This window comes from Thermobia domestica, chromosome 3 (genome assembly GCF_964235325.1).
Source record: "Thermobia domestica chromosome 3, izTheDome1.hap1.1, whole genome shotgun sequence".
NCBI classification, from domain to species: domain Eukaryota; kingdom Metazoa; phylum Arthropoda; class Insecta; order Zygentoma; family Lepismatidae; genus Thermobia; species Thermobia domestica.
In genome coordinates, this window is record NC_137456.1 from 34,742,756 (window position 1) to 34,757,392 (window position 14,637).

Sequence of the window (14,637 nt, forward strand, 5' to 3'; positions counted from 1 at the left end):
CAGTATCATAATTTGCATCCAGTGTTGTGGGTAATGTACTTTGTAAGAACAAGATTGAATGGAAAAGTAAAAAATATAAGCATAGAAGCATAGAAGGAATCAATGAAACAACTTTAGTTGGTAGTTCAAGTAAAAAAAAAAAGAAAAAAAAAGCTTATCACCATATTTCTAAAAGCTAGGGAAAATTTTGTGACAGCCGAGGGAAGTTTTCTAACGGGCATCTACTAGCACTGAATAAGGTTCGTAGAAGCAAACAACGAAGGGGAGATCGACAGTGGCTGTGGTAGTGAGTGCTTTGTGGCTGCAGGTTCTCCGTGAGGAAGGAGATTAAGTGGGCCCTGTGATACACCAACACTACACTTACACTTTCTGTTACATTTACACTTATATACATCCCCTTTTTCTTACACTCTTTCTATTTTCATTTTATACTTCCCACTTTCCTCTACATTTTTGCCTTTTCATCTTGCCTTTTTGCCCTCCTTCCCTGTCTGAACTTCCTTCCCGATTTTGACTTTTTCCTGATTTTGACTCTTTTCCTGACTTGTGTCCTTTTCCCAATTGTGTCCTGTATTTTATTCTATTTTGCTTTTGAATCCTAAATCCCCTGTTTGATGTACACATTTGACCATTTTTGTAATACTAGCACATATAACTAGTGAGCCGGTGCACCTACCTATTTGACCGATAATGGTCTACGACAAGACAAAAGGCGTTCAAACATTTTGTTTTCAAAGAGCAATTATTATGTATTTTATTAAAATCTGACTGTATGTTTGATTGCAAGTATAAAGCTGCTTCTGTGAACTTGTTGTAAGTCATTTCATTAACATTGGCAGCATAAAATAAAATGAAAATATCATGTACAGTTGCAAATTGGTACGTATTATATGTTAAGTCATAATGGCTAGTGAGGCGTCTGTTAAGTTGGAATTTTTGTGCAAAGAAGAAATTGATAATGGATTTCCTCAGGAAGATCCACTCGAAGGGAAGGGGTGGACATACGAACTGATGACTGATAGCAAAGAATTAATATTATCTATCTCGGAAGGAGAGCAAACAATGGAGAAGTATGTAGCTGTGTATTCTTCGGATGTGAAATTAAACATTGAAGCGCTGAAATCAGAATTTGCAGTAAAAGATCATGCATTTGAAAATAATATGGAAACACGAAGAAAAGTAGAGGTTCAAGTGACCTCTACGTCGTACTCTGGTGACTATAAACAATTAACGGCAAGTGGTTCAAATTCAGTTGGGCAAGAAAGGTAATGTTAAATTTTATATATATTAATTGGTTCAGATTGCTAATCCAGTTACATGGGTTGGGACATTTTATAGTGAAAAGCAATGGTTGGTGAGAAATAGGAATGGGAGATAGGTCTACATCAAACCTAAGTTAATAATCTACGGTTTGGAAGTGGAACAACAGACGTAGTCTAGTTGTACGCAAACACACGTGAGTACAGCCACACCGGTACAAATAAGGGCCTATGTTTAGCAGAAGGGGTCCAGCTCTTTTCTCTAAAAAATGTTACAATTTTGGTGATTTCTGTTCACATTCGGTTAGTTTAGGGTAGGGTTGGTTAATTTAGTTAGGTTAGGCTAGTTTAGGTTACGTTAGGTTAGTTTAGTTTATGTTATATTAGTGTAGGAGTCCCGCATAATTTTCCAATATATGATAGAATTTCGCTTATTTATACTAATATTACGTTAGTTTAGGTTAGTTCAGGTTAGCTTACGTTAGTTTATGTTAGGTTAGGTTAGATTTGGTTACGTTATGTTACGTCTAAGTACTTGCAACATTCATTTCTCCTGTAAATTTTGTGTTTTTTACGTGCATCTGGACCCCTTGTACTAAACATATCCCCAAATAAGTAATGATTACTATTGATTACACATTTTTCACGAACTCTTGTAAATATTTGAACTGTGGGTGACTTGTGATAATGTTTCATATCTAAAGACTTGTGATAAAGAAAAGGTATGACTAAAGGGGATCCGAAAATTTCAGAAATGCAAACGTAATATTTGTTATAGTGGAGTTTTTTTTCTCTCTCTCTTTTTTTTTTTTTTTTTTTTTTTTTTTTTTTTTATAAATAAATATCCGACTCTTGTGAGTTTGCACAGAATTCGTGTCAAATATGTCCAGCCACACTTTTCCGAAGGACTTCGAAAAACAGGAAACCGTAACACAAGAGATAATTCTTATGTCTGCAAACTGTAGATTTGCCAAAAATTGGTGCCGATTTATTGTAAGAAGCCATAAATAAATACTTACCATATGTAATTCTTTCTCAGAAACTCGACCTTTTGTGTTCTCAACAATCGTTTCTGGAGAACTGACTTGTACATACACGAGAGGGATTGATATACAGAAAGCATTAACAAACTTTTGCGTGGTGATCACTAGAGACTTAAGTACTATTTATATCAGAGCAGGAGCGCAACATAGAGCAGGCGATTGATGCGTCGGTTGGGGACAGGTGTGTCAGCAAACTTCAATATAAATATAAACGAATATAGCACAAAACAATATTTGGCTTAAAGTTACTTATCTTTTGTGTTAAATTATGTATTGTATACTCGTAAATACGTTATAGGTAACATTCAAATACGTTTTCTTCGCTTATATAAGTCTGTATCGAAATAACACGGTTACTAAAGTATATTTCCCAATTATGAGGATCCCTTAATTCTGGGCACTTCTGTAGTAGCGGTACATTTACTTTAGATACTTCACTTCTTTCACTTACAATGGTTACTAGCTACTTTGTCGGGAAATCCGTGTATAACAGGTTTGACCTTCATTAATTAGTTTTTACAGTGGTAAGAATCTGACGGGCAAGAACACAAATATTTGAAATATCTACTAGTAGTCTATTAAATATTATTTCAGATTTGTTACGTATATTATACAGTAAATCTGCACCAGTTAGTGCTAGCGTCTTTGTTTCCTGTGGTATAAAAATTTATGCCGTAGAGTTTGAATACTTCGAAGTAGTTTATCGAAGAGAACATAGTTTAGATGAAATCGTAGGATATATCGACGGGTTACTGTCAAAGAAATGTATCTAGAAAAATTGTTTGTTTGAGGTACGAATATATCTGACATTATAGATGCTCGAATGTTTCTCCGTGTAAAAGATTATAAGTCAAACCTTCCTTGTAAAAAATAGTTGATCACATAAAAACCATTGTGCATTATCGAACACTAAAATCAAATATGAAAAAAACAATTTCTTTTTGCAATTATGAAACCTAATTTTTTGTCGATACATGCCTATGACACTAAGGCGTCGATATATAAAATTTTTGTTTCTTTTAAATGAAGGGAAGAAAGCATCAAAATAGAAAACGGGTGAAAATTTACCCCATTTCTCATATGTATATAAATATATATATATATATATATAAAGTCAATCACATTAGAGAGATAAAAATCAGTTCGTAAACTGATTTCCAAAAACAAGTTGACATACACATTTAAATTAGAATGTGAAGAAGGGCATTATTAAGGTGTGAGACTCCTAGGGTTTCGAAAGAGGGGAGATGTGAAAATTATCCAGAAGATCCACTATTAGTGTCGAATCCGTAGTCTTTAAGGTGACTTAGTTGATGGCAGACTCAATAACACTAAGCCCAAACTAAGTCAAGAACAATTCTCATTTTGCCTAGGAGTTGCCCATTCATATTTATTTTGATCAGTTATAATAATAGTAATAATAATAATAATGATAATATAAATCAATCGTAATTGTACTGGAGTAGGTACAGAGAACACAGAAACATTGCTCTTATTTATCCTCAATATTTTATTTCAAAATAATTTGCATAACCATATTATTTTCCATAGAAGTGCTGGTGTTTGAACTGTCACATGATGAAATGCAAGTTTGTGCAGAATTACAATAATAATTTCTTTAAAAATATCGGGTTTCCACGCTACAAAGCGGAATTTTCGAAATTTAAGTTGAAATTATGAAGTTAGAAGCAGGGTTGGCAAAAACCATGATTTTTATTGAAAAAACAAAAAAACCGGTTTTTATGGTTTAAACCAGGTTTTTTTTTGTTTAAACCAGGTTTATTTGGTTTAAATAATTTACTCTATATATTCATATCATATATGGACAGAAATAAGTTTGTTTCGTCTTGATGTTATTACGGAACAGCCGGGTTATGCTGGAAGGGGTCACATAAGCTTAAAGCGGAATAAAAACTGCTTTTCGAGTTACATCCGAGAGAAATTGTCCTCCATTTGAACACGGAACCGGGACTAATTAGCCGCAAATGTGATAGGTCTGCCGACTCACTCACGAAGGAATCCTAATAAAAATACGTTGTACTTATCTTTATATGCTTCTTAATACAACTGTCAAGAGTCATTTCAGATGGACAAACAGATAAACAGTTGCACAAGTGAAACCATTATACAGAATTACATATGGACAATTTCAAAGTACTACGAAGTACAGAAGAACTAATTTAGTTCAAGTTAGTTAACAACGACTTTGATTGGCCCAAGTTAAGGAAATACGACGGCTGAATTTGCATATCAGAAAGAAAAGTGAATAAAGATACGAATTATTTGAGTCCACTGTGGCTCAGACGCATTTATACATAAAAAGATACTTCTCATTTCACTAAATGCCTCTCGTGGTGTCTCTATGACCCCCCCCCCACACACACAACAAAGTACGTCATTTCGATGTATTTTGTCAATAGTAAACATTGAAACGAAACAATATTTAGAATTTTTCTTTGATTGTAATTACATATTAATAAAAACTACAAAAAAATTACGAAACATACATTTATAAACTTATATTTAAAAAAAAAGTTGCTTTTGTAGTATAATCTTTTTGAGTAATAAATGGGGAATTTAGGTCTGAATATAATACGAATAATATAAGGGAGTGAAACGTGATAACCCACAAATGTGTGTTCATTAAGATTTTACAAACACACACTTTTACGAACAATTTTCGTTTTTTGGTTTAAACCAGTCGTTTTTTTTTAAAAAAAAAACAGCTGGTTTAAACCAGCCAACCCTGGTTAGAAGCACGATACTTTCCAAATTTGCTGTTTGGTTTTCTCGGCAACCCAATGTAAAATTTCAAAATGGCTATTATTTGTTTTCAAACCATCAGTGAATAGAAAATTGTTGCAAGTTTTGACAATAATAATCTCGAAATAGAAATTACATTTTAACACTTTTACCCCACAGACATTGAAATATCTCGAAAAAAAAAAAAAGAAACTAAAAACACCGAATGAAGGCCAAAAATTCCAGAGAAAACCCATATATGCCCGTTCTTCTTAAACAAATCTTTTTTTTTTTTTTTTTCAAACCCTGGTATTTTTACACTATTCCAGGTTCCAGAAAATAATAACTCAATTTATTTCGCTCATCAAGTGCCGACAACATAATTTCAAACGAAACACTTCCACGTTAGTTTCCCAGAGCGGTATATATAAGACTTCAAATTTTAGAATAAGTGAAAAATAAAAGGTATTAATAAGTTTTCGTTGGTGGTATCTGCGGACATTTTTACATGTTTTATATTCCATAAAATAGTAACAATTGATTTCACTCACCTAACCGTGATGACATAATTTCAAATTGTATCCTTTGCGTTGAAAAGAAGAAAAGCTACAATAGCCAATTCTAAGTTCCACAACATTTCAAATAGAATTACTGGTAACTTATTCGTAACATGATCTGGACTTGTACTTTTTAATTGCACCCATTCTACTTCAAATTTCGGAATGTGCAATTTGAGATCTCGTCATTTTCCTTAGGTAAGTGTAGTAAATTACTAGTTTTAGTTCCCGAACTTTAGAGAATTGAGAGAATATCCCTATCTATAAGCCTCGAAAAAAATTGTATTTGTTCTATTACAAACTTATTCCGAATTTGAATCTCTTGGTTGCGGCTCACTCGAACCTATCGTGGAAGTATGAATTTTGCGTCATGCTAACTCTACTGACAAGCAATGAGAAAATTTCTCGATCGTTTTATTTAAACTTGTTGGAAACTTGGTAATCTGAACGGCTAGTTTCTGCTTCTAAGTGCGGATTTTACAATATCAGGTTGTGTCGTTTCTGCGACAAGTGACGTAAATTGATATCGCATTTTGAAAATTTGGTACAACAAAAAAAATATCCCTAAGTACAAGCCGTGAGAATATATTTCCAACTTGAACCAGCTGCTTTATTGCGATTATTTTTGCTTCTAACTGCAGAGAATAACCTCAGGTCAGGTGGGTGAATAAATCAAACTTTGCATTTTGTAGAAATGTTTCTTCTGTGCTTTATTGGAAAGCAGCTTGTAAAATCAAGGATTTTTTTTAATTTCATTTCTGTCCTTTATTCAAATATTGTGTATATTTTTATTTTATTATACTCGACTGATACTTGTTTTCATTTCATGTAGTAGTGTATTATAATGCTATTTTTGTTAAAAACTTTGTTGTGAACTAATCTGAACCGATACCCTTAAGAATTGCGGCCTGCTAGGTTTTACACATATCGTCAGTAACATCACCAACGCAAGATTTTGCATAGGTATGTATTCTTCCACCCTTATACAACAAAGGTAGCGAGTTTTTCAAGCTACTAATTAACTATATGATGTAATTTGTATATCTTTAACTAATGAAATGTTGCATATATTTATCTACAATTATATATTGAATGTTATGTACAGGAGATTAAAAGTATAATTTCCAATACATAATAACTGTATAGAGCAGCGTTTTCCAACTGGTGTGCCGCGAGAAATCGAAACAAAATTATTAATTTTATAGCAATCAAATTGTAAAACGTAGGGAAAAATGTATATTTGTATTCCACACTACTATGAATCTCTACTATGGATCTACAATTTTAAGTTTCATACCGTGTTACTGTTTCGTATATTTCTAATGTTGAAAAAAGTATTTGTTGTCATTGTGATGACCATTATTGCTTTTTTGTTGTTGCAAACAATTCGCAACTTGAAATATCATTCAATCCTTTCGAAAAAATACCTACATGTGTGTTTTAAAAGTGAAAGAAATTTGTTCATTCGTTATGTAGTGATCTTCCTTCTAAGTAAAAGGTTGAATACAGTTTTTTTTTAAAAAAAAAGCGTATTTTTAAAAATTGAGTCCAATATTTTATTGCAATTGTTTTCTATTTTTAAATTAGAATGAAAAATAAGCATTATGAATTAACAAGGGGAAAAAACAGTGTACGAGCTTTCTTCGCTGTGAGAAGGAGATCGATAATCACAGAAAAAAACACTGTGTTTAAAAATAATATCTGTAAGTGTGCCGCGAGAATCCAAGTAACACCCGTAGTGTGTCGCAAGTTGGGGAACGCTGGTATAGAGTATATTTTCGAAAACAATAGACTGTTAATATATTTTATTTTAAATGTGGCTTATTCAGGACGTTGGCTTCTTCTGTGAAGGATTTCTTTAACGAAAAATGATCATAATGTCTATAAATCAATTCGTAAGCTGCGTTAGTTTCAGTCTTTATTAAGGACAATAACATTTTCTTAGAAAATATGATTCTAGTACATTCCAAAATTGTATCTTATGAGCAATGTTGCATTACTCTGTGCAGAATCCTTTAGGGCGACTTGCTCGTTATCATTATTATTATAAGTTGATTTCAGAGCGAAGTTTTCTGAATTTTCATTGTCGGCCACTAATATTTTATCATAAAATAACAGCATGAAAAATAGCACCTGCTAACCGTCTTCGCAATTTTGAGTGCAGGTTTACATTAGGAAAGCACAATGATTGCTATAAATAGAAGGTTTTATGAAAGTAGTTAGATGTAAAATACTTTCTAGAAAGGTAGTATCCTCTTTTATTATGTGTCTTGCACGGAGGAACTCATTGCATGGTATAGTGGAAATCGTATGAAGATGAGAGTAAAAGCAACTCAGAGAGACAATTAGGTTATGGTTCAAAGGCACTATTTTTAGTTTACTTATATATCAGTTTTCCAACTTATATATTAATTTTATATATCAGACTACTTTGTGCACGTGAAGTTGAATGCAGTGAGCTATTCCATGTTAATTTAAAAATGTTGGGAGATGAACCCTTACAAATTATATTTCACATTCGAAATAATATGGTCAGTATGTAAAATTGGAAATCTCAGGTTGATTTCTAAGCCACTTTTGTAATTACAATAATTCCAAATATACTCATAATCTAACAATAAATTGCATGCATGACATTTCTCCGATTGTCATTTGCAGCTAGATTACAGGACATAATGTACAGGTTTTGGTGCCACTTTAAAGCGTATGAGTCACCGGTGGCAAAGATTCCATTATCAGGTGTATGATTTTTTAATTATATTTTCTTTTTTTTTTTTTGTAGTTTGTATTTTTACCTCTCTTGTCTTGGTCGATTTCTTACGGTCTTATCTATGGTAACTTGTCTCATGCCGTTTTTCTTTTCCCTTGTGCTTCTTTATTTCCTTTGTCTTCCTTTTTCACATGATTAGTTATAATTCAGCATGTTGAGGCATTCTGGAGTTTTATTGTTATCTGAAACTTTAACTCATGTCCTTTCTCCCTATTTTTTTACGTTATTTTTAATTTAAAAAAGTGCAATATGTATTTATTTCAAACATGAAAAACATATAATAGTTTGGAGCTAACATCTATCTATCTATCTATCTATATATCTTCGGTAAAAATAATATTTGCATGAATTCTTCGTGATTAGTTCCCAATTAGTATCGTCTTAAAATAAATATTATAAAATGTGACCTAAATCGTAATTAAAACAAGGAGATAGTGCTTTCAATCAACAAGGATATTTTCAAAAAGTTTGTTGTTGGTTTTGTATTCTTTGTTTCAAACACCATTTAGTTATGTTTTTTTCTTTTTTCCATTTCACTTGTTGCCACACTAAAGACAAACATCTTCAATCACACATATATATTATAACGAACATTAATACAAAAAACTGAGGTTTAACTGTTCCAGTCTATTTCCAGGAAAGTTTATTTTGTTTGTAACATACTTCCTTCTTCATCTCTAAGCTTTGTCCTAGTCCGTGTTAAAGTAATATATAACTTTCTTCTCGACCTTCTGTATTCTTCCTCTCGACATATTCTGCAGTATCTGTTTAGGTAAGATTCGAAATTTATTAGATCTTACTTTTTTCTTATTATGTTTGCTTTTTCTTACGTTTTAGCTTGTTTCTAATATCCTTACTGTTTTCATTTCTTCCTTCGTGTAATCTAGACTGCAGTAATATATTTGATTATATTCCATACTTAATCTTTTAATATTTGGTTTAAAGGGACCATGACCTGTAACAACTTGCATTTTTTCCTTGTTTAATTCTCTTGTATCCTTTTTTAATTGACCGAATATATTATTTCAATTCCTCTTTCGTTGAATTTTCGCAACTTATTTTTCACTTTCCTGTGATGACTGCGTCCAGCTTCAGTTTGCTAATCGAAATTTTTGCAATTATTTCTTTGTTTTGTAAATCCTTTGTTTTAATCGAAGTTTTAATTACTGGTTCTAGTACAACTAACGAAAGAAATTTCTGGGGGTTGGAGTTCCAAGAAAAAGTAGCTTTGTCCATCAGTTTAATTACTTCAGTGTACGCCTTATAGCTGGAGATCCAACATCACGGTACAGACATGCTCTAAAACATGACACGCCTGGATATTCGTCCATTTGAAGCAAAAAAGAATGAATTGATCAGTATTTAGAGAACCATTTGATAGATATTTCGTTAATAATTTATGTTAAATTAGTGACAATGTGGTTTGGAGGTTAGGTGTCGCGATGTATTGTTACACTTTTCTTTCTTTCGACAGTAGATTATTCTTCTTACCGGGATGTGATTTTTAATGTTATGATGTGTATAACACTCAGGATCTTTTACTAACTAATTGACTGGCTTTGACACCATCTTGCTCCAATTTCGCCTCTTTTTTCTCTAAGTACAATGGACAGACCAATATTTGTAAGGTCGTGTCGCTGGCGTGATGATTGTAGCGTTGGTATCTGGAATGAAGAGACGGTCGCCTCACGGCAGTTGTTACTTTTCCACTTGCAAAATATATTTCTATATGTTCATATATATTATTACTATTATTGTTATTATTATTATTCGCTTTCTTGCATGTTTTGTACATTGTATTAGATTATGCTACGGTGGGTTAGAGTAGATTACGTAAAGTCACGTTTGTCCTTTCTTTCTTTCAAAATACATCCTGTCTGTTTATATTTATTTATAATAAGTTGCGTCTTTCATGTTTACTGGGCATGCGTTAACGCTAGGTAAGGTTACGTTCGCAGAAATAGGAAACCACCGGACATTTTCTTTACACAGCAGTTGGTTGTATTTTCTTTCGCACTGGAAGTTACTATTTTCAGCCACTCGTAGTGTGTCAGTAGCTGTGTTACACTGCATTATAATCCCGATAAAAAATGGAAAGTATGTGTGTTAAATTTTGTACTGGTTTTATCTGAACACCCAACAAATTGTTTAGGGTACATATAATATTAAAGCGGATGTATCACTACTGGTTTCGAATCTGGGATAATATCACGATAATGTTTTTAACTGTATACAGAAGTCTTTTTCGGTAAATTTTTGTTCATAATGTGCAATTAACCAAATACAGCGTTTTAGACTTAACCTATTGTGCGCATAAGTGTCAGAAGTCTTGTAGAATGGTTTGTCTGTTCGTCCGTCTGCAAACAGCTATCAACAAAATTCTTTTAAAAAAATCGAGAAACGGATTTTTGCAAGCGGTTAGGCGTCCGAAGAATAGGTTTCATCTCCTCTGTTTATTCTATTCAAATCTGAAGTGGTTCAAATTTTTCATTTCTAATTGCAACGTTTTTTTTTTTTTTTTTTTTTTTGCCACAGCTCGAAAATTTTAATATAGCGAGAAGCTGACATTTGTTAACGATTCAGCAATTTAGCACAACATTCAAGGCTATCCAGAGTATTCTACCGAAGCTGAAGGTAGTTCAAATTTACTATTACGTCCTGTTTCAAAATTGATCTCGGTACAAGATAAACAGTCAACGCTTTCAAGATGAAGTTTCTTATAAGTATTTCAGTATCTCGTGAATAGGTTCCATTTCGTCCCATAACCCTGTTTCCGAACCAAATATTATTCAACTTAGTTATTTTAATTTCAACATTTATTACCTTAGAAGGAAAGTGTAACACACAACGGGAAGCGATTGTTTGCAAACGATCCAGTATCTATGGATAACATACGAGTACGAATCATGACTATGTGTAACTGCCAAAACAGGCTGTTGTTAAAAATCACTGTTACCTCCGGTTTAACATTTTCTGTCTACTTCTATTGAAACCGGAGCAATTGAAACAGAGCACTAGGTATTAAGGTTTAAATATTTGTCACCATAGAATGGAAACCGTAACAGATAGCTACAAATGTTTTTTTTATATTTAGTTCAGGGTCCAAAGAGGACATACAAGAACCCACAGCACGCTAGCAAGTGCTTGAAATATAATAGTATCTAGTTCCTGAAAAATAAACACACTGCTGAACAAGACTGCACTTATTTAATATAAAAACACATTTGCACGTGACCCTACCATCTTCTAGCCAAGGTCCTCATCAGACTTACACTGAGTGATACAAAAACTACTCAAGAATATATACGCAATTCATCTCCCTATCTGCTCTCTCATTGGCCCGTTCAAACAACCAATCAGAAGCGTGGAAATCTATTTGAACTGACCAATGGGACAACATAACATTCTACCTTAAAGAAACAAGGAGCAAGCAACCATTGAATACATTAATTCATATATACATTTTTCTGTATTTATCAATTATGTTTGTCCATTCTTTATTAATGCTGATACCTTTGGTCCAATTCATTGAGTTTACATCCCCTTCCTTTTCTATCCACCGGGCCTCTTTCCACTTTCTCGTCCACAATCTTTCTTCCCGTTCCAGCACAATAACCTGTTCCCAGTCCACATCATGTCCTTTTTCTTTTATGTGATTAAAGATTGCGTTAGTTTCTCTACCATATTTCACATCACTTTTATGTTGTTTAATTTTTTCTTTCAATAATTTCCCCGTTTCCCCAATATTTCATATCACAATCCTTACAATTTATACAATAAATGACACCTTGCTGATGACTTTTTTCTTTTTCTTCCCCCCCTTTGCTGCTTTTGACCATGTCCAACAACGTTCTGCTACCTTTTCTAGACACCTTGACTCCTTGCTTTGTTAACATATTTTTCAAATCTCGGTATCTTCTCCTAGCCCTTCAATGCCTTTCCATACTCTCTCATTGTCTTCCCCATTTTTACCTTTCCCAGAGACCACAGATGCTTTAACGATACCCTTTTTACTATAACCATTCTCATACAGCTGTCCTTTAAAGATTTTTACATTCTCTTCTAAATTTTTGTTACAAAATTTTGTTAATTCTTTCTAACATATTTTTTATGAAATTAACTTTTGTGCTTCTTTCTACATTACTTTTCTTATTACAATAAATACCAGCACTACAATATTTTTGATACCATTGAGTCTTAATGCTCTTCCTTTCCTTACTCATTAAAATGACAAGATAACATAATACACCTCCCTGCTCTGTCTCTAGTTTCAATTCTATTCCCTTCTCCTTATCTACTAAACTACCAACGAACTCTATCAACTCTTCTTTTTATCTTTCCCATATCCCAAAACAATCATCAACGTATCTACATGAAAATCGAATCTTTTCTTTCTCCTTTTCCATCACATCCTTCTCCCACACATTCATAATGATATCAGACAATATCAGACTTATCTTAGATCCTATACTGAAACCATCTTTAATCTTATATGTCATTCTTAACTGTACAGAACCAAACTCCCATATTAAGTTGAGGGCTTTTCTAACTTTCTCCCATTTCCAGCCTTTAACACATTCTCCCCCCATAACTCTCTCAATTATATCAAGTATAGCACTTCTCTTTAGACTAGAGCACATGGCTTTAACATCTAAACTAAACAAAATACAATTACTTCTCTATAGTATTTAACTGCCAAAGTCTTTTATCTGTGTCTTACCCACTCTAACACTGGTTTCAATTCACTTTCTAGCGGCTCCAAATAATTATTCCTAAAGTTTCTATACTGACTTCTGTACACAAAGACAGAAAGAGATATTGTTATATGGTTTCCTCTAATCGATTCAGCTTGCAATTAATAGGTTCAATCTCCTCCGGTAAATCACTATTCAATCCGCAAATTGTTCAAATGACGTTTTCTAGTTTCAGCATTTATCATTTCTGATCGAAAAAAAAACACCATGTGCTTTAGTTTTTTCGTCGTTTTCGCTTTTTTTTTCATTTCACCATTTCATTCTTTCTCATCATGTCTTTGTCCTTATGCCTAGCCGGCATATTCCTGGGACGTAAGAGAAAAGATTTTATTTCATTTTATTTTGAATGAAAAGGGGTCAGTGTTTAAATGTTACCTCTGGTACATGGGGTCCGTGGTACGATCCCAGCTGGAGCCAATTGAGCTTTGTGGTGGACAAACATCGTGTGCGTGGGTATCCTCGGAGTTTTCCGATTTTCTTCATTTCACCATTCATTCATTTATCCTCACTGTCTCGTTTGGTCTAATCGCTATAACTGTGGGATATAAAACTTCTATTTCCTTTCGTTTCTTACTTCTAAACGAAAATTTTTACTGGTGAAACGCGGCTTTCTGTAAAATATTCATCATTTATTGCAACATATCATGACTACCCACATCATTCTACCGAACCGGACATGGTTAAAATTTACTATTATTTCTAGTTTCTTCATATTTTAGTACTGTTATTGTCATAGAACAAAAACGGTTGAGCATAAAGAAAAGCTGTTTCCTGTTAAGGATTTAGCATCTCAATTCCATATATATTGATTATCCTCAACAATCTCAAAATAGGAAGTGGGACCGCGCTGCCTCTGTTGTAGAGCTTTTCCGTCTGGTGCATGGGGTCCTTGGTTCAGTCAAGTGAGCTTTGTGGTGGACAAACACCATGTGTGTGGGTTTTCTAGGGTTTCCTCCTTTTTTCGACGTTCTTCATTCCACCAGTTCTTTCATTTCTCATCATCATAGTCTCTTTTAGGATAGCCGGCGTATGCATGGGACGGAAAAATTAATGAACTTCAAAATGGAAAATCGTTCACATTTACGATTACGTCCAATTTCAGAACTGATATTCCTAGTGCAAAAACGCTAAAAGATGCTAATTTGCGGTTTGTTGCAATCGATTCGACATTGAAAGTATATGTTCATTTTCTCCGTTGAAATTCAATTCAAACTGGAAGTGATTAAAATTAACCATATGTAGTTTCAACATATATCGCCAAAGAGCAAACACGTTAATAGATAGCGAGAAGTGTTGTTTTTTAAATGATTCAACATTTGGAAATATGACTACAGCACTATATGATGACCGGAAGTCTTAGATTTACCATTAAGATTTGAACTTTATTTCCGTAGAGTGAAAATGTTAATAGATATGAATGTTTTTAGTCGAGATATCTTGCCAAGAAAACGTTCCATCTTCCTCGTTGAAGCTCTATTCAAATAAGAGGTGGTTAAAATTATCAGTTTCCTG

The 14,637-nt window shown here is 33.2% G+C and overlaps 1 protein-coding gene across 1 annotated transcript in view; it reads left to right on the plus strand.

Annotated features, from left to right (window-relative positions):
- Positions 1 to 308: 308 nt before the first annotated feature.
- LOC145680271 (uncharacterized) overlaps positions 309 to 14,637 on the plus strand; it is a 71,054-nt gene continuing 56,725 nt past the window's right edge. Inside the window, exon 1 of the mRNA XM_081750618.1 lies at positions 309 to 1,265. Within this exon, the coding sequence (XP_081606744.1) occupies positions 904 to 1,265 (362 nt within the window). The 5' untranslated portion in view covers positions 309 to 903. The remainder of the gene's footprint in view (positions 1,266 to 14,637) is intronic.